This window comes from Pteropus alecto, unplaced genomic scaffold (assembly GCF_000325575.1).
Source record: "Pteropus alecto unplaced genomic scaffold, ASM32557v1 scaffold95, whole genome shotgun sequence".
In the NCBI taxonomy this organism is placed as follows: Eukaryota; Metazoa; Chordata; class Mammalia; order Chiroptera; family Pteropodidae; genus Pteropus; species Pteropus alecto.
In genome coordinates, this window is record NW_006441071.1 from 22,816,337 (window position 1) to 22,843,795 (window position 27,459).

At 31.9% G+C, this 27,459-nt stretch overlaps 1 protein-coding gene across 1 annotated transcript in view; it reads left to right on the forward strand.

The window, feature by feature from the left end:
* VPS13A (vacuolar protein sorting 13 homolog A) overlaps positions 1 to 27,459 on the forward strand; it is a 176,789-nt gene that overhangs the window by 87,997 nt on the left and 61,333 nt on the right. Inside the window, 17 exon segments of the mRNA XM_025051387.1 lie at positions 1 to 4; positions 6 to 46; positions 3,104 to 3,231; positions 3,569 to 3,738; positions 4,284 to 4,501; positions 5,234 to 5,466; positions 13,452 to 13,544; positions 14,038 to 14,394; positions 14,986 to 15,087; positions 16,412 to 16,570; positions 16,756 to 17,011; positions 18,370 to 18,530; positions 19,516 to 19,619; positions 23,861 to 24,143; positions 26,116 to 26,511; positions 26,772 to 26,876; positions 27,003 to 27,149. The exon segment at positions 1 to 4 is cut by the window's left edge and continues 100 nt beyond it. Coding sequence (XP_024907155.1) covers positions 1 to 4; positions 6 to 46; positions 3,104 to 3,231; positions 3,569 to 3,738; positions 4,284 to 4,501; positions 5,234 to 5,466; positions 13,452 to 13,544; positions 14,038 to 14,394; positions 14,986 to 15,087; positions 16,412 to 16,570; positions 16,756 to 17,011; positions 18,370 to 18,530; positions 19,516 to 19,619; positions 23,861 to 24,143; positions 26,116 to 26,511; positions 26,772 to 26,876; positions 27,003 to 27,149 — 2,957 coding nt within the window.

Sequence of the window (27,459 nt, forward strand, 5' to 3'; positions counted from 1 at the left end):
AAAGTAGTGTCTAGTGGAGTTATTAATGCTTCACATCCTTCTGGAGGTATGTTCTTAACCATAAACTCTTCTTTTCTCCCTTCCACCCTCCCAGTCTTTTTTATTTTCTTCCATTCTCTACTTCTAGTTTTGGGTAAAATAAGATTTATAATTTTTTTCTAATCTAATTCCATTCAGGTATCTCTAAATTGTTTATTATTAGTCATTCTGTTGATTTTTTTTAATTCAAAATTCCTAATCCTGTTGTGACAAAATTTCTCAGTTTTCTTGTTATTTCAAATTTTCTGTAAGTCCTTTTTTCCAATTTTTTCTTCCCCTCTCTTCTCCCTTATTTCTAGTGCAGCATCTATCCCAGGTGGAATATCTTATATTGATATAAAATATCAAAATATAGAGGTGTCAAGAGAGGATGACCATTAGTAAATTATAGATTTCAACAAATATTCGAAGGAGAGATGGAACAAAGCAGAGGGAACCATACTCTGCTTTGCGGAACCTGACTGGGTTCTAAGTTCAGCACCAGCACCTGCAGAGAATTGGCTCAATTAGGGCTGCTGGGATGATTTTGATTCACAAGAATAAATTTCTCCTCATTCTGGAGTTTTGGGAGATCCCCAAACAAAGTGTAACCCACTAGCTCACAGAATTCACTCTTGCTAAGCCGTGAGATTTTACACAGCTTTTTCAGTCAGAGACAATCCTAACACACAAATAATCCGGCATTTATAACATTACAGGAAGCTCATCCTTACTAGCTAGAATAACCAACCCAGTCCTTTACTGCTAGATGTTAACAGACATATAAAGAGAACCACATGAACCTAAGCGTGAGAGAAAGCAATGTAAACAAAGTAGTATTTCTTGAATGAAACAAATAATTGAAAGAACAGAAGAGAATGTATACAAGCAGAAAACAAATTCTAATTCATAATCAGAGGAATCGGAGAATTTAAGAACTGAGTTCTACTATCACTGCCTTTCACCTTCCCAAGATAAGAAAGAGTTTTCAGAAACCAAAAACATAATTGCTGAAATTTTGAAACAAAATAAATGCGGTAGGCATGTGTTTAGAATTTAATTACTGAATTGGCATATCTAGTTGATGTAATCTTCCATGACGTAAAGGAAAATTAGTATGGAGATAGTAAATGAGATAAAACTTAGGAGTGATAGAGGTCCAGTTCCATAATGATAAGTATTTTAGGAAAAAGGACTGAGAAAATGGAAGAGAAGAATCTTCCACGGAAACAACAAAAGACTTTCCAGAGCTAAGTAAATATTGAAACAAGTTCTGAGATATAAAGAATCTACCCAGTTTCATGCACATTGAATAAACTAGGACTCCACATGCAAACATGTCTTCATGAAATGTCAGAACAACAAAGGTTTGATTTTTAGTTTCAGAAAAAAACAAGCTTGCATATTAGGGGCTTGGAACAGGGGTAATTAGAATCAGATTTATCATCAATAAAACGTGTGGGATGAAATGGATGGATGATAAAAGGCATTGAAACTATATAGTTAAATTTCTCAGGAAAATGATTCTGAAGTTAGGCTTTTGTATGTGGCTAAACCATCACCCAAGTGTAAAAACACGATAATTCTCAGATTTTTAGTAACATAAAGCTTACTTCCTTTATAAACATTCCTAAATAGTTTGAAAATATATTCTGGCAAAACAAACAAGGAATCTGAGAACAAGGAAAACATGGGGTCTAAAAACAACGGGCCTACACAGGAGTGGACTGAAAAGGAATCCCAAAATTTTCTGTTAACTGAGCTAGAAAGTACTCTGTTTTCATTAAAGAGAAATTCAGAAAAAGAAAAGTATAAGAATGTCTTTAAAAACCAGAAACTCCATAAAATATGAAGAATGTGGAATTAATTTCACTAGTCCCCCCACCCCTTATCCACAGAGTATACATTCCAAGACACTCAGGATGCCTGAAACTGAATAGTACTGAACACTATATATACTATGACTTTTCCTACATATACAGTGATAAAGTTTAATTTATAAATTAGGCACAGTAAATGATTAACGACAGCTAATGATAACATAGAACAACTATAACAGTATACTGTAAAAAAAAGTTATGCGAATGGCTTTGGGGCCATTAAGCCAAATAAGGGTTACTTGAATACAAGCCTGTGATACCACCACAATCAAACTGATAACCAAGAAGACTACTAAGTGACTAATGGGCAGGTAGCATACACAGCATGGATACTCTGGTCAAAGGGATGATTTCACATCTTGGGCAGGATGGAGCAGGGGCAGCACAAGATTTCACCATGCTACTCAGAATGGTCTCCAATTTAAAACGTATGAATTATTTATTTCTGGAATTTCCTACTTAATTCTTTTGGACCTTGGTTGACCACAAGTAACTGAAACCACAGAGAGTGAAACTGTGGATAAGGGGCAGGGGGCGGGGGGTTGCTACTATAACTACTTTACATGGGTGATAGGGAGAGGAAGACGTTTTTTGTACCTAAGAAGGGAGAAATCTCTATTCTGGTACAGGAGGAAATTTTGTACGATTTTGAACCATTGTTAGAATGTGAGAAGACAGTATTTTTTGAGAGATGCATTAGTTGTAATATTGTAGCAGCAGAGGAAGTATTATAATAAACTAATTATTCTTCATTGACAATTATTACATAGTCATAGTTAAACAAGACATAGAAGACTTACTATGTAAATGTTACTAGCCATGTTAACATAGAAGTAAAGACATAATTTACCAAGCCGGAAAGAAGAAGATGGGATAGATAGAGGAAATGGTAAGGACTTAAAGAGTGGGGAGTGTAAAGATAATGTCTAAAATGGATGGAATTAAAAACAGACATTAAAATATATTATTATTTTAATTATTTTCTTCTGGAAATATTTATACAAACACCAAAGAAGAAAGAATAATGTAATGGATCTACATGTACCCATTACCTAGTTTCAACAATTAGTATCATGTGGCTGCCTTTATTGCTGCTATAACTCTTCTTCTTTTTAACCCATTTAATTAACACTTTTCAAGGTTGTTTTAATGAATTTTAACTTTCCTGACTTTTTCTTTCATCCAATAACTCTGATTTTTCCAAGGAACAACTGTAGTGACAGCTGCTGTGGTAGAAGTACATTCACATGCCTCTCAAGTTAAGACAACATTAAATATGAGTTTCAGAACTGATTATCTCACCATGATACTGTATAGTCCAGGTCCTGAACAGGTAAGTTGAGGAGGAAGAAATATATTGATGAAAATTATACAGTGAATATTTATTAAAATAATAGTTAATATTTTATGTATGTTTGGGAGTATCTGTTTCTGTAAGAAAAATTATTGATCATTTTACTTTAATATAATGAAGTAATTTTAACTATTTTTTTAAAATGAGTTTCCTATAGCCAAAGATTTGAAAAATAAAAATTTAAATTAAAGTTACTATTTTTTTGGCCTTTCATTAGTGAGCCCTTTGGAGGTAGAGAATGTGGTAGTTCATATCTTAAAATATGCTTTAGACTTATGTTTCTGTGTAAAATTTGTATTGATTTTCTCTTCCACAGACTTCCTTTACAGATGTTCGTGATCCTTCTCTGAAACTTGCTGAGTTTAAGTTGGAGAATATAATAAGCACTGTAAAAATGTATACAGATGACTCAATATTTTCTTCGTTCTCATTAAAGAACTGTATTTTAGATGATAAAAGGCCTCATGTCAGGAAGGCAACTCCTAGGTAATAGCGTTCTGAGTTTTTACTTGAGAAATGGTTGATATATTTCACAAAACTTATTCTCAAAGTTGCATGTTCATTTTTTTGGTGCATTCTTAAGATCTTCAGAGCTTCAATTCAATTGAGTCGTGGTTCTCAGTCAATATTTGAAAACGTCTTGGTTCAGATATGTGCTCTTGCTGCGTGGTTAATAGATTGATTCAATAGAAATAATCAGTGTAATTATATTGGTTTTTAAAATCAATATTATTTAAATTATCAACCTATTCACATCGTAATGGGAAATACATGAAAAATTGAGAAGAAAACTATACTGAAATTCAAAATTTTGATAATTTCTTAAAGATACATTTCCTAATTTATGAAACAGTCATATTCTATAAGTTTTAAAGTCTATTATTTGGAGTACTTTGTGATCTTCCCACAAGAAAATGACTTCAGAATGCTGGTTTGCTGTCAATGAAAGGGTTAAGAGGTCTTTGAATTTTATTGTTGTGTTTGGTGATTTGTAAGATAATCACAGGCATTTTTATTATTATGTTTTTCAGAATGATAGGACTGACAGTTGGATTTGACAAAAAAGACATGATGGATGTAAAGTATAAGAAAGTCAGAGATGGTTGGGTGTCTGATTTAGTCCTTCAAGAAACCTATATATGTGCAAGTGTGGAATTTCTGCTGACAGTTGCAAATGTCTTTCTTGAAGCGTACACCACAGGAACTGTTGTGGAAACCAATGTTCAAGCATGGACTGCAAAGGAAGAAGGTTAGTTATTGACTAAACTATTTAATATCTGTGTTATTGAAATGCATATTTAATATCTGTTATTTGGAATGTTACAATAGCACTTACCTTGATTAGCTTCATAAATGATGAGGTTAAGTAAATTAATAAATTAAAATCTTTATTTTTCAGAGGTAAAGGGAAAACATGCGTTTTCTGCTGGGATGTGCAGTTTACATATTTTTCAAGGTGTACATATATGTTGGGTTCAAAAATTATGGAACCTTTATTAGAATAAGTAGTTGTACTTCTCTGCAGGCAGTTATTTGAAATAATTTGTTGAAAGAAAACAAGCAGGGGAAATAACCAATCACTCCTTTTCATTATTATAGATAGTATTTTAACTTATTCTTTTATTTTAGTTATTTTTATAGTTTTCTATTACCTTTTACATGTTTCATTTATTGTGGTGTATCAAATTGAGAGTTAGAAACTGGATTAGTCTCCAGCTCTGCCATTAAATAGTGGAGATTTTTTTCCCACTTTTTGAAATGTACTCTGGCTATATAGCTTCTTCAAATCTTATACTAAGAGTTGATGTAGATTCCTTTGAGATCTAAGATTCCTTTATTTTACTGTTTACTTAGAATGAAAATAACATTTTTCCATAAATAATAAATTTTTCATAAATATATATAAAAAAGATTTATAAATATGTTAGATTATTTTTTAGATTATTATTTAAATATTTTAGATTATTATTTCTGTTTTTAGTACCTATACAGGAACAAGATAAGTGGGAAATTAATATTATTATTAAAAATCCTGAAATTGTGTTTGTGGCTGATATGACAAGAAATGATGCTCCTGCCTTAGTCGTTACAACACAATGTGAAATTTATTGGAAGGGCGACCTTGAAAACAATACAATGACTGCTACTATTAAAGATCTCCAAATGAGAGCATGCCCATTTCTTCCAGTCAAGAGAAAAGGCAAAATCACTACTGTGAGTTTACTGTTTAATTATCTGCTAATTGTAAACTGTTTTTGATTTACTATGTATCATTTTAGAAGACTACCTACATACTTTCCAACTGTAAAGTACCCTTTTTTCTGCTTAGAGAGCCCAATCTAGATTATTATTACACCAGCTTTGAAACTTTTTCATTCTTCCAGTCACTCCTCATTGTTTTACGCATTTATGAGAATAGTTTCACTAAGAGGTTTCTTTCATCTTGGCACTTTTTAATTAAGACTTGTACTTTCTATCCATGTAAGTCCCACACTGCTTTTAGGACTTTAAGACTGTCTACCAGTTTGCAGTGTTGTTGCAGCTTTATTATTTTTTAATATTTTTCTTCCATCTGGACATTTTTGTTCAGATGTATGTTTTTGCTTTTCTATCTGTATGTATTTGAACCTCAGTTATTTGCTTCGGCATATTTCACATTTGTATTTTACTCTCTAGCAACTTTTTTGGCCTTCATCGTTATATCTGATTAAAATTCATTTCTTCAAAGACATCTTTTCAAGTTAAATGACTCCTGCCTACTCTTATAAAACACTTATAAAAATGTTTTGGTTTCTGCAGGAGTAATTGAAGCATAAATGTTCTAAAAATTATCGATATAAAAATGTATGCTACGATTCTTTAGTTTGTAAAGCTGATGGCTCACTGCTAAGAAAAGATGGGATATGGAAAACCGAGGGCATACTGATTCTCTCGTAGGTTATGACTTAGAAATTTTATATGTTACGTCTTTTATTTACAGTTATATGACCATACCTATCTGCAAAAACAGTTGGAGAATGTGGTCTTTTTTTTGGCGCCACCTTCTGCCTAGATAAAATTTCTTTTACAGTAGAAGAAGAGAACAGATAGGTTACAGCTAGAGGTCCTTCCCACACTCCACTGAGTGATTTCTTCCTTTGTCCACACAGATAATCCATGCTTGTCTTTTCACACCCATATACCATATTTACCTCTACCTCAAGGGATATAATCTCAGCTCAAAATCCAGGATCTTTTTTGTCGAGTCTGTATATGACTTCTCTTGGTCTGGCAGTTTGTTAATGAATAGACAAATTGCACGTTTCAGCAGACAACACACTCCACAACACACAAACCACTGCATAATGGTAGTGTAAGCACAGGATAATTGCAATTAAAGCCATTCAGAAAAAGAATGGGAAACACTTGATAGTTGCAGATCCATAACAGTGGTCACGTCCTGTTCAGTGGAGTTGTGGAAACTAAACTGACAGTGGAGTAGTTCCTTGGATAGCCCGTGGTGGTCTTCCATTTTCGCTTTCTTAGAACGTCATTGTCTCAAATGGCCTTGGCTTTTCCCTGAGAGATTTTTTTTTTTTTTTTAAACCATTATCCTGTGTAAATACATCTGAAATGGCTCTTTTCTTTTTTGAGGAACTGCACTGTTTTTACAGCTTACTTCCTACTTAGTTAGTTACCCGAAGTTTGCATTAGCTTTTGAATAACAACAGGCTTTTTGTATGCCCAATATTGATTTTGTCAGCAATCCTTAATTCCTTAAACATTTAGTTTGAATCTAGGTAAATCCATGTGTAAGTAATTATAACCAAAGCTATTATTTATTGTTTTTTTTTTCTTTCTGGAAAACCGTTTTATATGCTAATCTCTGTATTCTGCTTAGCCTCCCTTCATCTGATTTAGTAAAGGCTACTTTAACAATAGGTTTGGGGGAGGGAGATAGGCAACATTTGTAATCTTGTTTGTTTGTTTGTTTATTGATTAATTTTACAAGCTGGCTCCTGCATCTGATTTTAACAAGAATTGCCCAACAAAGGATAGGAGCCACAGTCTTACCTCTTGCTGAGGCTTTTTAGAGTTCAGTCTCCTCTGTTTTCCTTTCTCTTATAGGACTTTGCAAACAGCAGAAAGATGTTGCTAATACACAGCAGTATTCTAAATATTCCAAATCTGCCTGGCTATATTTTAGGCTTTTAAAAAAAGACTTATGGGGGAAAAAAATAAATTTAAAAATAAATGAATGAATGGATGGATGGATGAATGAATAAATAAATAAATAAAAAGACTTATGGTCTGCCTTCCTAGGCATCATCATTGTTATTTTACCAAATACTTGGCTTTAGCGTCGTCAGTGTCAGCCACTTTGTTTTAAAACATCCCTTGTCCATCTAATTGCTAAAGCAATCACAAATATTTTTGACTTGTTGTAGCAGTACCAATTTCTAGGTATGAAATTTTGTATTAGTTAGGATCTTAGTTAGGCTGCTATAATTAGAGATACCCCCTCCCCAAAGATAGCTAAAGCATGGTGGAACTACATGTTTCTTTGTTGGAACATGGTACAGTGGCTCTGTATAATGGCTATAGTATAATGTAGGGGAACCAAGCTTTTTCCATCTTTTTGATTTGCTGTTCCTAGGATATAAGTTAATTTGCTTGTTCAAAGATAGTTTACAATGTGTTCACCTTCTAGTATGCTGGGGGTGAGTGGTGGCGGTAAGGAGAAAACATGTAGGAATAAAGGGATGCCCATTCTAAGAGAACTACCCATAAATTTCACATACTGCTTCTGCTCACATCCTTTTGGCCAGAATTTAGTAATATGTCAGCACACAGATTTTACAGAATCCAAGAAAGGCATTCTCTCCAAAGAACCAAAACGTCATTTGCTTGATTCTCTTCATTATACATTTGTTTTCTGTTAATTATTATTGTTGCTGCGTTGTTCTTTATATTTTCTTTGGGTTAAATTGCTGTTATTTTTCTGACTTCTTGACAGATACTTAGATAATTTATATTCCACCTTTCTTTCCTAGCATATGCATTTTAAGGCTACACTTTTCCCCTCTAAGCACAGCATTAGATAGATCTGCTAGTTTTGATATGTTGTATTTTTATTATTCTGTTAAAAATATTTTCTCATTTTTATTTTTTATGCATAGATTAGAAGGGTTTTGCTTAATTTACGAGTATTTAAGAATTTTCTAGTTATCTTTTTATTATTAATTTCTACATTAATATTATTGTGGTCCGTTAACGCACCCTGATTTTAATCCTTTGAAATTTGTTAAGACTTGTTTTATGGCCCATGATATAGTAAGTTTTGTTTTTCTGAATAGATAATGTCCACTGGGAAAACGTGTTTTGTGGATAGAAGAGCAAGCATTCTATTTGGATAGATTTTGTCTATAATATTGTTTAGATCTTTTATATTCTTAAAGCTTTTTTTTCTTTTCTTGGTTGGTTTTATCAGTTATTGAATAAGGTTTTAATTTCTGTTATTTCATTTTTAAGTACTAATGTGCTCTTTTTATCGATTGTTTCTATCTTCCATTTTCATTAAAATTAATCACAATTATTTCTAAGTTTGTTTTTGGTAATGCCAATTATTGAGTCATCTCTGAGTTAATTTCTGTTTTCTATTTTATCTTTTGCTTTTGTTTCGTCATATATCAGATATTTTTAAATTGAATGCCAGAAAGTATAATGAAATGTTATGGAGGCTTTGATGACATTTTCTTCTCCAGAGAGGGTTTTACTGTTCTTTGTTATGCAGGTAGAATGAAGACAATTCACCTTAAGCCGGGAGAAATTGAATTTACTGGATGCTGAGTAGTAGTTTTTGTAAGATGTAGTTTACTTCTGATGCATATCCACTACTAAATAGTATCTCTCTAGGTTCCCACCCCAAAGCCATATTAATCCATTTTGGCAGATTCTGAATTTTTTTTTTTTCTTCTCAGCCCCATTCTGCTGACCATTCTGAAATAGCTGACTGTTCTATTCCACTTAGCAATAGTCTTCTGCTTAGTGTATAGCCAAAGAATTTGACAAATAACTAGAAAGTAAACTACTACTAAATTTCGAGATAACATCTCTAATCCTTTTTTTTTTCCCTCCTTGGGGGCTTTGCAAGGTTACCTTGGTAGCTTACTTATACTTTTAAGCAGAGATTTTTTTTCAAAATGACTTTTCAACTTGTAGGTGGATTATTGCTCTGCCACAAGTTGTTCGATTCACAGATGGAAACAATTCTAGAAAAGGAGATCCTTAGCTGAGCAACCGTGTGCCAAAGGAAACTTGAATAATTATAGGGAATTTCGAGAAGGATATTTATGGCCAACTAGCACATATGTTTTGGCAAGTTGTAATTAGCGGAACTTTAACTGATATTGTATTTATTTTATATTAGAACAAAGTTTCTTAATTCTATATTCATCTATAGATTCCAGTGATATTTATTAGAGATTCATGAACCTTTTGAAAATATATATAAAATGTTATATACAACAGGTCTTCGAAAAACATTTAGTTCAATGACATTTCGTTAACAACAATGATGAGATGCTATAAAAACAAAACTCTTGTTTGTACCCAGTGGTAAAATTGGTTTCATTATACATCATTTCACTTAATGTTGCAGAACCTATCAAATACATTAAGTGAGAACTTATTGCGTGTGCTTTTTTTTCCTGAGAATTTAATTTTCAAGGGATAGATGACCCCAGATTTTTTGAAGTAGTAACATATGAGATATTCTCATCTTTGCTGCCTGCAGAGTATAAATTTGTTTGAATTTATTTCACCCATTAGGATTTTATAATATTTTAAAAATAAATTTCTAAATTCTAAAAAAAGCTATCATTATCCAGATAGTTAATACCTATTGTAAATGGTTATCAGCTTTTTTTATGAATTTATTTTATTCTATAACTTTCCTAAACTTACGACCTATACTAATATTTTAATTGATGTTAGATTTTCCAAATCTCATCTGCAAAATCACATTCTTGTTTGTTACTTGAATTGCAATAAGGATTTATCCTCATTGTATTCCCATTGCTATGTGAGGTAATATTACTGTAATTTTAATATTTGCTTGTGAATTTATGTATAAACCCTTTAGTGTGTTGATAAATTTTCCATATCTAATTATAAAAAAATCTTAAGTGAATGTGTGGAATTTTATTGAGTGCTTACCACCATTTATTTAAAGAACTACAATAGCTTTTACTATCTTATGATAAATTACATTGATATTTTTTTCCTGTGGCATACCAGTCTTTCATTTATGGGTTAATCCTAAATTTGAGGATATTTTAATTCTTTTATTCTGTTTGCTAAGGGTACCCTGGGATTTCATAGTAGAAGACTATAACTATTCTGGAGGAGTGTAGGTGAGGGAGGCTTCTCAGGTGAAGTGACATGCTGATGCCTCAAGGAGGAGTAGGTATTAGCTAATTGGACAAGGACAAGGGAGTCATGGGAGTGTGTTTCAGGATGAAGGGATAGAGTATGCAGAGAACCTGGGTTCCAGAAAGCACAAGTTCCCACCCACGTCTACCGACATACCAATATCTATATTCATATACTCTGCCCTGTTGTTATTCAGTGGTGCTCAACTTGGGGCAGTCTTTCCTACCACCAAGATAGTATTTGTAAAGTAGATAGAGAATTTATAGTCAGCTCTTGTAGGATTCTGCAGACGTCGTATAGCCTAAGAGTGCTTCTTTGAAGGGGAAGCAGTAGCAGTAGGAAAGGAATGCATCAGTGGTGAAAATCATGTAAAACTGGAAGCTATATGGTGAGATCTAGAGTAGAAAGAAGGAAAAAAATGATAAAAATAGAATTAAAATCACAATGGATGTAGTTGGAGACAATAGAATTATACTGGTAAGGAAATAATTCCATTTTAAGACATGTTTCTATATTTTTAAATTGATTTGTATGGACTGTATTATGAACACCTAGACTGTAGTATCATTTTGTCATGAACATTTTAGACCACTTGTATTTTTAATCCTAGGTAACTTAACTAGACTTGAACATATACAAATTGGGTAAGGATTAAAGCAGCATACATTCATATTATTTTGGGAAGAGGCTATTAAAAAAAGACCAATTTAAAACTTTCAAGTTAGAAACTTTTATGTGTATTTATAATAATACTTTTTTTTTTTTGCCTTCCCTAAGATCAAGAAATAACACAAATTTTATGTTGAAAATCTTGGATTATGTATTGTAATGTAGTTGGAATTTCCTATCCTTGAAGTTTCAAGAAATAATATGTTATTATGTAACATACCAGTTGCTCTTGCTGATTTATTAGATTAATAATAGATTTTAATGTGATTTCTTTGGAGAATGGTTTTGGATGTCATATATGTAGAAGTTGGAGGAACTTTGAGGAGAGTGATAGAGAAAGCCTAAATTTTATTGAACAGATTCTTGGTAGAAATAATGGTCACAGGATGCTGCCAGTGAGGACTCAGAAAGCAGATAAAAAACATGTGATTAGAAATTAGAGGGCTGGCTTGATATGTAGTCACAGAAAGCTTTGCAAAATTGTGTCTTGCAGTTATGTGTAAAGTAGAACTTGTAAGTGACCAACATGGATATATAGCTACAGAGATTTCCAAGCTGCCTGATTTGAAGGTACTCAGCTGCCTGGTTTCCTATTATTTATAGTAAAATGCCAGAACAGGGAGAGAAATTGTGGGGAGAATGGTTAAATGAAAAGAACCAGGACTCATTGATTTTGATAATTCTCAGCCTTCCAAATGATATAAGATGTTATAAGTCAGAATTGGCTGCCAAAGTGTAGCATATAGAAAAGCCTGTGATTATATTAACCTTTGGCTCAACCTCAACTCAAAAAATCATAGTGTTTAGTCACACAAAGGGCCCTTTCAAGAAATTACGGTGGTGTGTTTCTTTCATCTGTCGTAATCAAACTGGAGGAACTCTAGGAATTGGGTGTCACCCCTTAGCTGTCTCAGCAGGAGGCCATGATTATCTCAGAAAGATCTGTGAATATGGCTTTTGCCTAATGGAGTAAAACCTCATGACATCTGCAGTAGCCTTTAATGTTCTATGAAGTGTAGCTGCTAGGGGACAATTTCTCTCCCTTTGAGAAAATTATTTTAGCAGGAAAACTGCCAGCATAGGCCAAGAGGAATGGGGAATACAAAAGGAAGAGAGACTCTTGAACTCCCGAAATGCTACTGGCAGGAAACAGAATGATAAAACTACTTGGCTGCAAACTTGTGCTACTTTTTATAAAGAAAGAAGGATGACTCACTCAGACAGTGGAGCTGAGAGCCACAAAGAATTATTACTAGACTTTGAAACCTAATTAAGAAACTCATTTACCTGGCTGGGTTTCAGAAGTGCTTTGGACCACTGATTCCTTTTTACTTTCTGTTTTCCCAGCTTGAACTGGAATATGTGTAATAGTTAACCTGTGTCTGTTTCACCATTCTATGCTGGGAGGGGTGGGAGCAGGGAGCTCATCTTTGTTTCATAATTCCACAAAGGGAGAGAAATTTTGCCCTAGCAGCTATACTTAATAGATTACACCCAGGAATTTCATCAACACCTGGACCTGATTTCAAATTCTGGACTTTTAGCTGATAAGAGATAGATAAGATTTTGACTTTTTGAATTAATGAGAGACATGGATGAGAGATATATGATGAGATACAGATTTAGATAATGTGATTTTGGACTTTGGGCTATAATGGGATAAGACCTTTAGGAACCTTAAGAGAAGGTAGAATGTCTTTTCTGTTTGGGAGGAATGTGAGTTACTGAGTACTCGAGGGCCGAACCCTGCTTACGGCAGTCAGGGAGAACTCAGTTAATTTTGTAGTTTTTCTTATATAGATTAATTTATTTCATTGTAATTTCATAACGGAAGAAATACCATGATAAAATTTTATTTTAGTAGGTTTTATGGTTTTTCATATATTTAAGAAAAGAAATTCTTATATTGTTTTTTAATATAGTTGCTAATATTAATACTTCCTATTATAAATAATAAGTAAAGAGGATAATTAAGAAGTGTGTTATTGAGTCACATTTTTTTCAGCAGTTTTCACTAACTTGTTTATTTAGCATAGTTAGCTATTACTAGGAAAGTCTTTAAATAAAAATATTTTAAGAACAATGTTAATTTAGTGGTATTGATGTTTTCCTCATAGGTTTTGCAGCCCTGTGACTTGTTCTATCAAGCTACTCAGATGGGTACAGATCCACAAATGATTGATATATCAGTAAAATCTCTGACACTAAAGGTGAGTCCAAATGTAATCATTTAGATCTTTAATTAACTTCATAAAAAATAAATAAAACCTAGAAATAAGCAATTATAATAGCAAGTCTTTTCGTGGTTAAATAAGCAAAAAACAGTTTTTAAAAATATGTGAAATGATATTTCATATACATTTTTGTAGTAAATGTTATCATATATTTTATTATTGGTGTTGGACTGCTTCTGGGGTTAACTTCTAACATCCCTATACATACAACTATAGTATGTATAGTTGAAATTACACTTGATCAGTTTTAATATCTACAAGATTCAAGCAAATATCTTAACAATTGAAATTAGTTATGATAATCAAAACTTTTATAGGCAATAATTGTATCTGCTATTTCATGGTAGTGATATTTTATTTTAATATGATTCATGATCCTTAATCAAATGTATTTAATTTTTTTGAAGTATGTATTTTTAAAAGTGGTATGAGTAGATATTTTTTATGAGTTTAATTTTTTTTCCCTCAGGTTTCACCAGTTATCATAAATACTGTGATTACCATAACTTCAGCACTTTATACAACTAAGGAAACCATTCCACAAGAAACTGCTTCTTCTATAGCACATTTATGGGAAAAGAAGGATACAAAGAATTTAAAAATGTGGTTTCTTGAAGAACCAAATGAAGTTGAAAACATACCTCCCACAGCTGAATTGGTACCCAAAGGAGAGACAATAAGAATGAACATTGATTCTATTTTCATAGTTCTTGAGGCTGGAATTGGTCATAGAACAGTCCCTATGCTTTTGGCAAAATCGCGTTTTTCAGGGGAAGGCAAAAACTGGAGTTCCCTCATAAATCTCCACTGTCAGCTTGAGCTAGAAGTAAGTGTTTATAGTGTTTTGACCAGATTTTATAATAAATAATGCTACACATGGAATATTTTGGGAATCTTATTAAATATTTAAATTGAAAATATTGTAAATATGATGTTGGCTTAAAAAAGTTTTAGAAGAAAGTTTACAAATTTTTGCCTTCATATAGTTTTAATGTGTACAGTAAGCCCTAACTTATCATCAGTAGGTTCTTTGACTTTAAGCAGAACAACATAACAAAACCAATTTTAACCATAGGCTAACTGATATAAATAAATTTGAGTTAAATTCCCATAATATCTCATCAATATTGTAACAAAACAACATTGAACAAAATGACATTATTTGAGGACCAGCTGTACATTACTTTAAAAGAGAGATTTATCTGGATTAAACTGTGAAGACTGAATTATGAAATTCACCAGGTGTGGAAAGCACTGAGAGAATTTGTCTAGGAAACTAATGAATGGCGTATAGTACAGTTTTCATACAGGAGAAATAGCACAGCCAAAAAAGGAATGGTAGTGGGAAACAGCATGGAAGATCATTTTAGCAAATACCAGAATGCCTTATTTAAAAAATTAAAAATTCTCTTTATAGGTACATTATTACAACGAAATGTTTGGCGTCTGGGAGCCTTTGCTTGAACCCTTAGAAATTGATCAGACTGAGGATTTTAGACCGTGGAATCTTGGAATCAAGGTATATTTGAAGTCTGAAAATTTTTCAAAAATTGAGGATGCTTACACCACACAAGACACATTAATTTTTATCACAACAAAGTTCAAGTTTTCTCATTATGAGCCTTGCTTCATGCTTTCCTGTTTGACCTCTGAGTGTAATTTTCAAATCGAAAGCCAATGCCTCCTATGCTTTTTCTAATACAAATAAATATGTAACGTATGTACTAGACACTGTACACGATGTACTCTTGCTTTAACACTTAAACACTTACAGCAGACGTCTGAAGAAGATAATATTTTTAACTACATTTTAACATGTGAGCGGACTGAGACTAGAGAGGTTACGAGGCTTCACTAAGTAATAATGCCTTGGAAGAGGTAGCATACAGTTCTGGCTACAGAGTCCCCACTCATATTAAAATGCCACTGGCATCTTGTTAGTTGTTTATACTGAGTTTCCTTTGTCTTCTGAAGGGTGTGTATGTAGAAGAAAATATTACTTACTCGTAATATAGTATGAATATATGTAATCATTAGAACAACAACCTTTATTTTATTTTTAAGCGTGCTATATAGTTCACAAGTGGATAAACTGGATTTTTTTTTTTTAATTAGACTTTTAAATGGATGAAATTGTGCTTCTGAAGCAGGAGGCTACAAAATTACTAGCATGTCTGCTCCCTAGTGAAGATTCAGTCAACCTGCAGATAAATTTTCAGTGGTTTAAAGGCAATTAAAGTAATAACAATGGTGACTGGCTTGACATGTCCAGCTTTTTGTATTAGATCACTACATTTGATTTTCCACATATTTCAGATAAAGTATTTGGACAAAGGAACTTACTTGGTGATTTTTAGGTCAGAATATACACTGCAGTGGATCTGTGAATCCTAAAAAAAAGGTAGATGATATTGATTCTCATGAATGCTAGGTTCTAGTTCTGAAACTATCAGATTTTTTAAGTCCCTGGTTTTCTGTTCTTTCTTTATAGCATGACCAATAGACTAAATGACTTCTCGCTTTGAATTTCCATGTGCTATGAAGTATGTGCTTTTCATTTTCATTCCGATGCCACATGCATTTAGTAATTTTTTTTTTCTCCTAAAATGTGCCTGTCATTCTAGTATCAGTATTTTCTCTAATACTGCTCCTGTCTTATGTGACCTCAGTTGGCTGGTATCCAAGCAATTCCAGTAAGGCAGTAGAACTAATAAAATTTTTTGCTCTCTCTGATGTTATTATTGGGATTTGTCTAAAGTTTGTCTTTCCTTTGCAAAATTAGTTATGTTGTGCTCATAGGAATACACTTTCCTTATATTTCTATAATTTATATGTCATTTTAGATGAAAAAGAAAGCAAAAAAGGCCATTGTTGAGTCAGATACTGAAGAAGAAAATTATAGAGTGCCAGAATATAAAACTGTCATCAGTTTCTATTCAAAAGACCAACTAAACATTACATTATCCAAATGTGGTCTTGTAATGTTAAATAATTTAGTCAAGGTAAGAAAAGACATTTGAAACTTTAAATGTTGCTCTACTAGTCTGCGTTAATCCTTTTCTTTATCGAATAAGACTTTTTTTTTTTTTTTTACTATTTAGTTGTTTGTAGTATGTCCATTAGTGTTCTGCTTGTCATTTATTTTTCCACATTTCATTTTATTTTACTTACAATAACTCTTCTTTAGGCATTTGCAGAAGCTGCCACTGGATCTTCAGCTGCCTTCGTAAGGGATCTAGCACCATTTATAATTTTAAATTCTCTTGGACTTAATATCACTGTTTTACCAAGTGATTCTTTTAGCGTACTCAACGTTCCAATGGCAAAATCATATGTATTGAAAAGTGAGGAGAGTTTAAGTATGGATTATGTCCGAACTAAAGACAATGATCATTTCAATGCAATGACCAGCCTAAGCAGCAAACTTTTCTTCATTCTTCTTAGTAAGTGATAAATTACCTTCCTAGGGGTTTAATTTCTTTAAAGTTATATTTTACATCCCATTTTACTCATTTTTAAAATTTCCTTCCTAATAGGTTGGGAATTTTGTTTCATCCTTTACAGGGCTTTAGTTGCTGTTGTTACTATATTTTTGTATGCTACAGTCTAACTTTTTTTGTTCATTGCTTTATTTAGAGTCTGATAGTTTACTGCTTACTGTTTTGGGGAGGAAAAATACTAGATCTCATGCTCATTCAGCTTTTACAGACTATATCTCTTAGTTGTTGTTTTAACCACTTCTAGTATGGCTCAGTCGTATTCCACCAGTGCAGCTGAATGAATTCAAAATAAGGTTTGAATTTATAGAAATGGCACATTGTAATGGTTTGGGACTTTGTAAGTAATTACATTCTGTCTGTTGAGGTAGAATTTTTTTTTGTCCTTTCGGCTTCCCAAAAGTTTTTCATTTTCATGAGAGGCGAAAGTAAATCAATTCTTAAGTTACCATAATATCCACTCATTGTGAAGTTAAACAGTCCCAAAGCCTCACCCACACCACTTTCAAAACTTTGACATTTAAATAGTTATAGAAAAGAGCCTTTGAAAGGTTAATTAGATATAGTATAAGAGTGTCAAAACTGATAGCTAGTGCTTTCTCCTAGTCAGGAAATGATGCACAGCAATGGCTAGGTTTCAGGTATTGTCTGAGCATTGTCATTGAATTGTTTTTATCAGTTTTTGAACTAACATTTTAGGAATGAGGTGGGAGGATTTATGTAAATAAATAATTCACCCCCCCTCGATATGGTATATGTATGTATATTAGATAAATGTGTATAAAATTTTGTGTAATCAAATCCTAGATATTGCACAGCATCATACGTTGTTGGAAAATTAAAAACTGAAAAATTGCAACTACCTTGGTAATTGCCAATAAATGCATGAAGGTATTAGGCTCTGGTTATTATAATAGCAAATCAGAGATCAGTGTTCTTGCATGTTATAATCCTCTTAATTATTTTAAAAAGGTTTCTGAAACCTTTTTGTTTATAAGTGTTGTCTTAGGTCAAAGTACTGAATGATTTTTTAATTAAAATTTTTTTTTGGTTAAAAGCTTCAAAGGTTTTAGATGAATGCTGCGGAAATGCACTGTGGCTTTTAAAAATATCCCTTTGTACACGTGGTATCTATAAGAGAACTGCCCTTTGTATAATCTCTTCTGTATAGTCTTAAGTCCAAAGACTTGAGGGACTGTTATTCATAACTTTAAGAAATCATCCCATGTTTCTGATATTTAACATCTATTTAAAATTAATATGTGATGATTTATAATAAAAATTTTCATATATGTTCAATTTAGCACCTGCTAATCACTCTACTACTGATAAAATTCCTTTAACAAAAGTGGGACGACGACTATACACTGTAAGACACAGAGAATCTGGAGTTGAAAGGTCTATTGTTTGCCAAATTGATACAGTGGAAGGAAATAAGAAGGTAACAGTTCGATCCCCAATGCAGGTAGGAAATGATCCTTTTTTTGTGAAGCATGTGACATTCGTGTGCTAATAAAAAAACTAAACTGAAGCAAATTACTACCAAAAGAACACAAGTTATGGTAGCAGTACCGCTAATATCAAAAAGAATAATCATTACCAGTAATCATAGTGCTCTAATGTGAGCAGTGATAGGATGTTGAATATACTTCTTGTGATTTTGTTGTAGGACTATTTTGTAAAACCTTTTGGAGTATTGTAAAAATCAAGCCATTAATATTTTGTTTTAGTCTTTGTAGTGTATATATATATTTGGTTTTTTAAGTACAGGATGTGGTAAGAGAAAATTTTTATAGTTTTATTAAGGTAAAATTGATATATAATAAATTGCATATATTTAAAGTTGAGTTTTGAAACAAAAATCTATTTATGAAAGCTTCATCACAATCATAATTAATATATTTATCTTCCCCCAAAAGTTTCCCCTCTTCCTACTTCCCAGGCATCCACTGATATATTTTCTATTAAATCGTCTTGACACTTTATGTATTCTGAACTTTATTCTTCAACATAGTTATGTTAGTTTGAAAGTGATCCTTTCAGCCCTTATTTTTAACTTTTTAGGTGGGACTCAATCAAGACTAATCCTTTAGTCCAAGACTAATTTTGTCCCACTAGTAAGACGCTAAAACCAATAACTTCTATACTAAACAAGTTTTACCACTTTGGCTGATGAGAAAAGGAACTATGATATATGTCAACACCAAAAATTGTTCTGCCTGCCCCTTTCAGATGGATCTTTACTGAGCCTTAGATAGTTTACTCATGTGCATGTGGAAACTTGTATTTTGTAGGATAAATAATTCCATGTTTGTTTCTTTTATAATTTGTATTAGCAAGATAAATATTGCCTGATAGTTCCTTTGTTGGGATATTTAGATGGAATGTTTTTTAATGCCTTTAGATTCTTAGATTAATTATTCTAAATACTATTTCTTTTTCTTTTCCAGATGAGAAATCATTTTTCAATCCCACTTTCTGTGTATGAAGGAGATACTTTATTGGGAACAGCTTCACCTGGAAATGAATTTAACATACCATTAGCATCTTACCGGTGATTTTTTTTCTTTATTTTTTTTGTTTGCTCTAAGGTCTCTTATAGAATTTTTAGTTCTAAATGGTAGGAATATCAGTCTTTAAATGATCAAGCTTTGATCATATCCATCCCTTAATATCTCGTCTCATCTTACTAAGTTTCAGGGTACTTAGAAATTTCAGGATACTTACAAGGTTTTTTTTAAGAAATATTATTTAATGTATTTAATTTATACTATGTAAATTATTTATGCTTTACTAGTAAATACAGTCATTTCATGCTTGCAATATGGCCATCATAACCACAATCATATATATTCATAATTCTTTAAAAGGTCTAATCGAGGGTGATTGGTGTCTTCTGGATTTATATATACTATATGAAATGATTTTTATTTTTCAAAAGTTTTATAATAGAATTTTTTTGAAATTTCTTTAGAAAACATACAATATTTTATCTTTTATTGCACATTTAGATTGTTTAGTGATAGAATTTTAATCAATCTTAAGTATTTAAAGTAATTTCATTAAACGATATAAAATCTTAAAGAATTATTAAAATTGTAACAAAATACTAATGAGGGCTAGTCTCATAATTACAGGTTTAACATTATAACAGATGAGTATTCTTTTTCAGGATATATAATTTGAATTGAAAATTTAAAACAAGGAAAAATGGAGAGTAAACTCTATTAGAGAATAAAACTTTCCTCAGATTAAACATCATAGTTTGTCTGAGGTATCATTCAGAACATACACTAGAAATGGACACTTAGGCTACAGAAAGATGGAGAGGCGAAACTGTAAGCAAAACTATAAGTGCTTAAATATCCCCTGTCTTTATTCATTTTGAGCCATACCAAGGAGTTCAGGATTGGATCCCTAGTGTTTAGAAGATAATCTAGCAGTTTTAGGCACATATTTGCAGGTCTTAGACCTGCTCACCATAATGAATATTTTATTGTTTAGACCGTCTAATGAGTATTTTATTGCTTAGTTCAAACTTGCTGAGGGAAAGAATTCAAGTGAGAGAATAACAAAATCATTGTTTATAGTATTTGACCTTGTTCTAGAGAGGATTTTGGGTGGGTTACAAGACTAAAGATTGCAGCATGTAAGGTATGTTTAAAAATTCCTACGAAGAACTTTAAATTCATTTTGTCTTTGGATAATAAATATTAGTTGCAGTCTGCTTTGTTTTTAATAAATTATTGCTGTGTATTTGGTGACCATTCATAGAAAAGTTAGGCCACTAGAGTATACTTTTGTGTTCAAGGCTAAATATTAACTTATTACATGGAAGCTCATCAATCTTTATTAGAATTATTAGTGACGAACCAGCTCGGATTTCATATTTGATATTCTTCTAATCCAATTCTTAGATGTAGGTATACTTATATTTAAGATGCGAAGTCTTGGAGGTTCAGTTGATTCCCCTCTGCTGTGGAAAAGACCAACTCTCCTTTCACTTGTGCATTCATTTCAGTATTCTCGATCTATAAATGTGTCTGTTCTTTGGAGTCTTTGAAATAGTTGTAATGTCTTACCAGTTTTCTCATTTAATTGAGTTAAATAAAATCTTGTAACATTTGTTCACTTTGCATATCTATGAGAATCATGATTTTACCCACTTTTGAAAATTATCCTTCAACAGCACACATATATAGGACAAGGGGGATTGATTGGGTGATCTTAACCAAAGTAAAAAGCACAAACTGTAGAATTACACAAACACGGATTCAAATCCTGGTGCTTTGAAGCACCCAGGGCCACTGTACTGCACACCTCCAGGGGTGCTATTCACATTGCAGTTTTTGTAAATGATGCTTTCCTGCTTAGTACTTTGCATTGGTCTGTACTACATTCATGGCAGTGCCGCCTTCAAGAGCAATCTGAGTGTGCATGAATGTGTACACTAGCAGAGATAGCCTGTCTCATCCCTGTGCTTCAGTGATGATGAAATGTTTTATGAACCTGTAATGTATATGTGCTTAGCTATCAAGTAAGCAAAGAGCACAGGAGTAGAAAATTTTTTTAATAAATGATATGAGGTCTTAAATTAACAAATTGCTATTTATACCTGTAGAATTTACATATACTGATTCTTAAATTTAATTCATTTGACAAACATTTATCAAGTGTTTTTGTTGTGTGTAAGGCACTACTATAGGATACCAAGATGAATTGGAACAGCAGTCTCCCTTTGGGAGACTGATATATTATGAAATACAGAATGTAGAAAAATGACAGGTTGCAGGGAGTTACAGAAAGAGTTAATAGTTGCAGAAAACTATGGAAGACAAGAGATTAATGATTGATTCCTGGGCAAGGTACATGAATTATAGGTAAAATATAGTAATGTGGAGATGAGCGGGGAAATACAATCTTAAGGTCAAGGAATTGCAAGAACAAGAAAAGGAGGCATGAAAATAGGGTTTATATAGGTCTATAAAGAATAGTTAAGGTTCGATTGGAGTATATTGAAAGATGAAATTTGAAAGATCTAAGTTCACATTGAGGTAGTTAATCTCTCATTTTCTTGGCCTCATTTATATAAATTTTGTCTTCATCTTTAATATCATGTTTCTTCCTTTCTCTCTGAGAACATTTGGTGTTCTGTTTCAAGACCATTCACTCTGTCAGCTCTTCTTATCTAGAATCTCTTGCCATTGATCATTTCGTGTTTACTCCTCATTCATTTCTTAAACTTTCCTTTAACCTTGCATATTTCTTTAATTCAAGTCTTGTCTTTAGAACAGAGCTTTTTGGGAAAATTTTCATTTCTGCAAAACACTCTGCAGCCAGACTAGAAAGAATTAACCACATTCTCATGCCCTCAGTCGGCTGCGTACGTGTTTTTGGTACCTATCACAGTATAGTAGTTATCTTTTAACAATACATTTCCTGCCTGATGGGGATCTCTTTAAGAGTCAAGAATGACATACTCACTTGTTCATTTTCAGTTTGACCTTTGGTAAATAATGAATCTAATAAATATTTTGGTGATCTGGATGAGTGTATTGGCATTAGCTTAATTTAGAGAAAATTAAGTTTTCATTTTTAAGTATTAGAAGTATAGATGAAAAAGAAAATGAAAATCATAGAATATAGAAGTAGAATAGGCTAAATCTTATAATTGATTTAACAGATCATTACATTTATGTGTATGTCAGGGGAGAAGGAAAGTCTAATATTATTATTTCATAGTCCATAGTGCCGGTAGCTGGAATTTCCTGAGAAAAGAACACACAGAGGAAAAGTGGGTATGGCAGGTTCAGAGTTTAATCTAGCAAACTCAGGGCATGATCAGACGTCATTACAAAAGTATGTAGTAGATACTTACAATTTTAGGACTAGAGCTTCAGAAAATAATCAGGAATAGAGATAGTATTGACAATTTTTTTAATCTCTAACAGATAGTGTTACAATCATTAATTAGCCATACAAATATAAAATATTTCTTAAGTGTTTATACTTGGATACAGCTTAGGTTTAAAAAATTATTAAACCTAAAATATAGGTGAAATGTAAACAAAGAGTGTGATATTTAAATATATGGATTAGTCATATGTGACACCCAGTGATTTTGTCACTATCTTCTTGCAACCTGTGCCCAACATTTCAATAAAGTTAAATTTCTATTCATTTCATTAATCTTGTAAAACTGGTGATTAATTTTTTCAATAGAAATATTTATTAAGCTCATGAACTCATTCCTAGCATGTTCTTCCTCTCAGGACCATATATCTAGGAAAGCCAACTTCTTTAAGTTAAATGTACAAGTCATAGATAATAGTATATGCTTGCTTTGCATATATGATCTATACGATATGTATTTTTTGTAAGAAACTAGTTATTGTAAATATCCTTTTTTCAATGTATTTTTCAATTACAGTTGATATACACTGTTATGTTAGTTTCAGGTATACAATATAGTGATTAGGCATTTACATACTTTATGAAGTGATCATCCCCATAAGTCCAGTATCCATATGACAGCATACATAGTTCATTGTAAACATACATTTGAGACAGTATGTTTGTAAGAAAAATATTGGTCTCTGGAAAGCCAAATATCTTGATTAGTTTCCAGAAAGTTAAGATGAAAATATCTGTCTGTGTTACCTATCTCTAAGAAGAATGTGAAAATATAAAAATGTACTATAATAGTATTGAGGGAGGTAGTTTTATTGTTCTAAAGCATATAATCATATAATTTAATGTTTTCTTTTAAAGCATATTGTTTAATCTTTTATGCAGATCACTCCTTTCTCTGAAGCCAGAAGACAAGGACTATCAAATGTGTGAAGGAATAGACTTTGAAGAAATTATTAAAAATGATGGTACTTTTCTAAAGAAGAAATGTAGACCTATAAACCCTTCCAAGAAACCATTCATCATTAATGTTGTCCCAGAAAAAGATGACTTGACATCTCTGTCAGTGTATTCCGAAGATGATTGGGACTTACCATACGTATTGCATCTTTGGCCACCTGTCCTACTCCGAAATCTTCTTCCTTACAAAATTGCTTATTACTTAGAGGTATTCCGGAATTTTGTAAATGCCTTTGTGTCTTTGATTTTGTAGCTTTAGTTATTTAAAATTGTGAACAATAAAACAATGTTTTAAAGTTCTAATAAAAGGTATAGTACTGGTGATAGATAATAATTTCAAATGGAAATGTTTCAATTATGTCGTATAAAAAGAGGATTTAAAAAGAAATATTTTCCACTGCTTTACCTTAGAAATCTGGTTACTAAATTGAACATAAATTATACACACAAATGTGATATGTCATTTAAAAAAATATTTATAAGAGTAATATATATTCCTATTAGAAAGTTTAGAAAATAGAGATAATAAAAATTGCTTAAAATCACACCATCTGAAGGTAGCACTTCAGATGAAAATATTTCAATTTTTGAATATATACTTTTAAATTTTTTCCATGCCTGTATATTTCATATCTTATATAGATGGATACTAATTCTTGAAATAAATATAAGGATTGATATTAAAATAATATTTATGTACTAGGCTTAAATGGAAAAAACCCTGTTACATTGTATTATTCTCATGCTGATTCTTTAAAAGGATTTTATGTCCTATACTTTCTCTTTTAAATCTCTGTTTTAACAGATTATGTCTGATTACTTCCTATTGTTATAACAGGAATCTCTCCACCTTAAGGTTTTAATATTCCATCTGCCATAATGATCAAAAATAAAGTAGTTCTTCATTGTAATCTATTATTTTTATTATAATTTATTTATTATTGGGTTTACTATATGTTTATACTTCTCTAACAAATTTTTGGGGGGAATGACGGTAACATATCTGTGATAAAAGAATATCTGTTTTTCCTTATGGTTGGCAGATACAGCGGTTAAGAATTTCAACTTCGCTGTCAGATAGATTTGAGATTTAATCCTAGCTCTGTCATTTTCTAACTGTATATCTTTAGGCAAGTTATCTTTCTAAATCATTTGTCTTAGTCAATAAAATGTGGGCAATAGTAAAACCTACATGATTGGGATATGGGGAAAATTAAATTAGATAATGTGTGTAAAGGATTTAGCACAGTGTCTGATAGGCACATGGATGTCTTTTATTTACCTCTCTGATATCACCAGCACTACTATTCTATTTTGTAGAATATTAACATTTCAAGTACTAGAGCTTAAATTATTTTTGGTTTAAATAATTTAAAATCTTAAGATCAAAAGATTTCTATGTTATAACAACAGGAAGGAAACAGGTTATCGATGCTGGGAAAACTGCTGATATATCCAGACATACTATCTATATTCCATTCCCATAGAACTTTCAATTTGATGCTTTTCAGGATCGCATTATGTTTGCTAGTTTCCAAAGGATTTGATCCATTTTTAGGGAGACAATTTAGCTGTGATATGGAGAAAGGATTAGAGGAGACAAGAGCAGTTAGGAGACTCTTAAAGTGAGAGGTAACAATGATGTGAACTAAGGTAATGGAAGTGTGGGTGGAGAGAAATGAACAGTTTTGAGAGATATATAAGATGTATAAACAGTCTATAAACAGTGACCGATGAGGGATTGTTAAAAATCAAGAATAGGAGTTAGTAAGGATTGCTTATTTTGAATTACCATCAGTTTTCTCATACACTTTTCATTATCCTTTAGTTTTCAAAACTAAAATCACTAATGGGTAAGATTTTTAAAAATGTTTTACTAATTGGAGTGTTTTATAATGTTTATTAGTTCCAGCAGTTTCACATTGTTTAGTTTTATCTTCAAATTTGTCCTTTGAGGTCCATCACTTAGACCATTTTATAAATACAGTAACTCAAATCTCAGAAAATTTATAGAAGTTTACATAGTTGGCAGAGTGAGGCCTTGAATATAAGTCTTCTAACTTGTTTTGACAGAGGTATTGCAAAAGCATTTTGTATAGCATTTAGAATCCTTAAATATAAGTTTTTGGCATGTTATTCTGAAACATTTAAAAATTTACTATATATTTTTTTTATTACAGGGAATTGAACATAGAGTTTTTACTTTGGATGAAGGACGTTCTGCCCAGATTTGTACTGTGCAATTTGATAAAGCCCGGCTACATTTAAAATTACTTGACTATCTTAATCATGATTGGAAAAGTGAATATCATATAAAACCTAATCAACAAGATATAAGTTTCATCAACTTTACATGTGTTACAGACATAGAAAAGACTGATTTAGATATTGCTATCCATGTGACTTATAACCCCGGCCAGACAATTATCGCATTTCACAGTCCTTACTGGATGGTCAATAAAACTGGTCGAATGTTACAATATAAAGCAGATGGAATTCATCGAAAGCATCCACCTAATTATAAAAAGCCAGTTCTCTTTTCTTTTCAGCCAAAGCATTTTTTTAATAACAATAAGGTATGTAGTTTTTTTAATTTTTATTCTTTTTTAGCTATCAGTCCTTTCTAGATTTTAGAATTTTGAAGAATAAAATATGAAACAAAAATAATATTTGTTAAATATTTGAGGTTAAAGAGGTTAAAAAGATTAGAATTTATTGCGAAAATGTTTTGTACATTAACAATATAATATTATACTAAAAAACAAAAAATATTCAATTTAGGTAGGAATTTTTAAAGGTACCTAAATTGTAATGTATTTAAATTATTTTTTCCTAGGTTCAGCTTATGGTAACTGATAGTGAATTGTCAGATCAGTTTTCAATTGATACTGTTGGTAGTCATGGAGCTGTTAAATGTAAAGGTCTGAAAATAGACTATCAAGTAAGTTCATTCTGTGCTTATCAGAAAATTTTTATTTAAACTATGTCTATTGACTACTGAATTTTTATAAGGATGTTATGATAATGTAACAAATTTTTGTAATGTTAATATTTTTTTTTTCCTTAGGTTGGTGTCACTATAGACCTCAGCAGTTTTAACATTACCAGAATTGTGACATTTACCCCTTTTTATATGATTGAAAACAAAAGCCGATATCGTATAGCAGTGGCTGAAGAGGGAAATGATAAATGGCTTTCTCTTGATTTGGAGCAGGTGGGTGGATAAATTTCAGTAATCTTCCTCTTTGGGTTTTCATTTTCTTTGAAGTAAGATAACTGAGATCACTAATATTTTAACTCCCCATCCCTCCATTTTCTTTCAGTTCCATGAACATTTATTATTTGTACCAAACTCTAGGTATTTAATTATTAAAAATTGAACCTTGCCATCTGGGAATACATTGCTTGATAAGGGAGGTATGCATTTAACAGTTACTAACCAAATGGGGTCAAATACAACAGGAGATGACCAGATAAAGTATAAATGTAGGAAAGGGAAGGAAATGATTTGTTCTCTCTCAGAA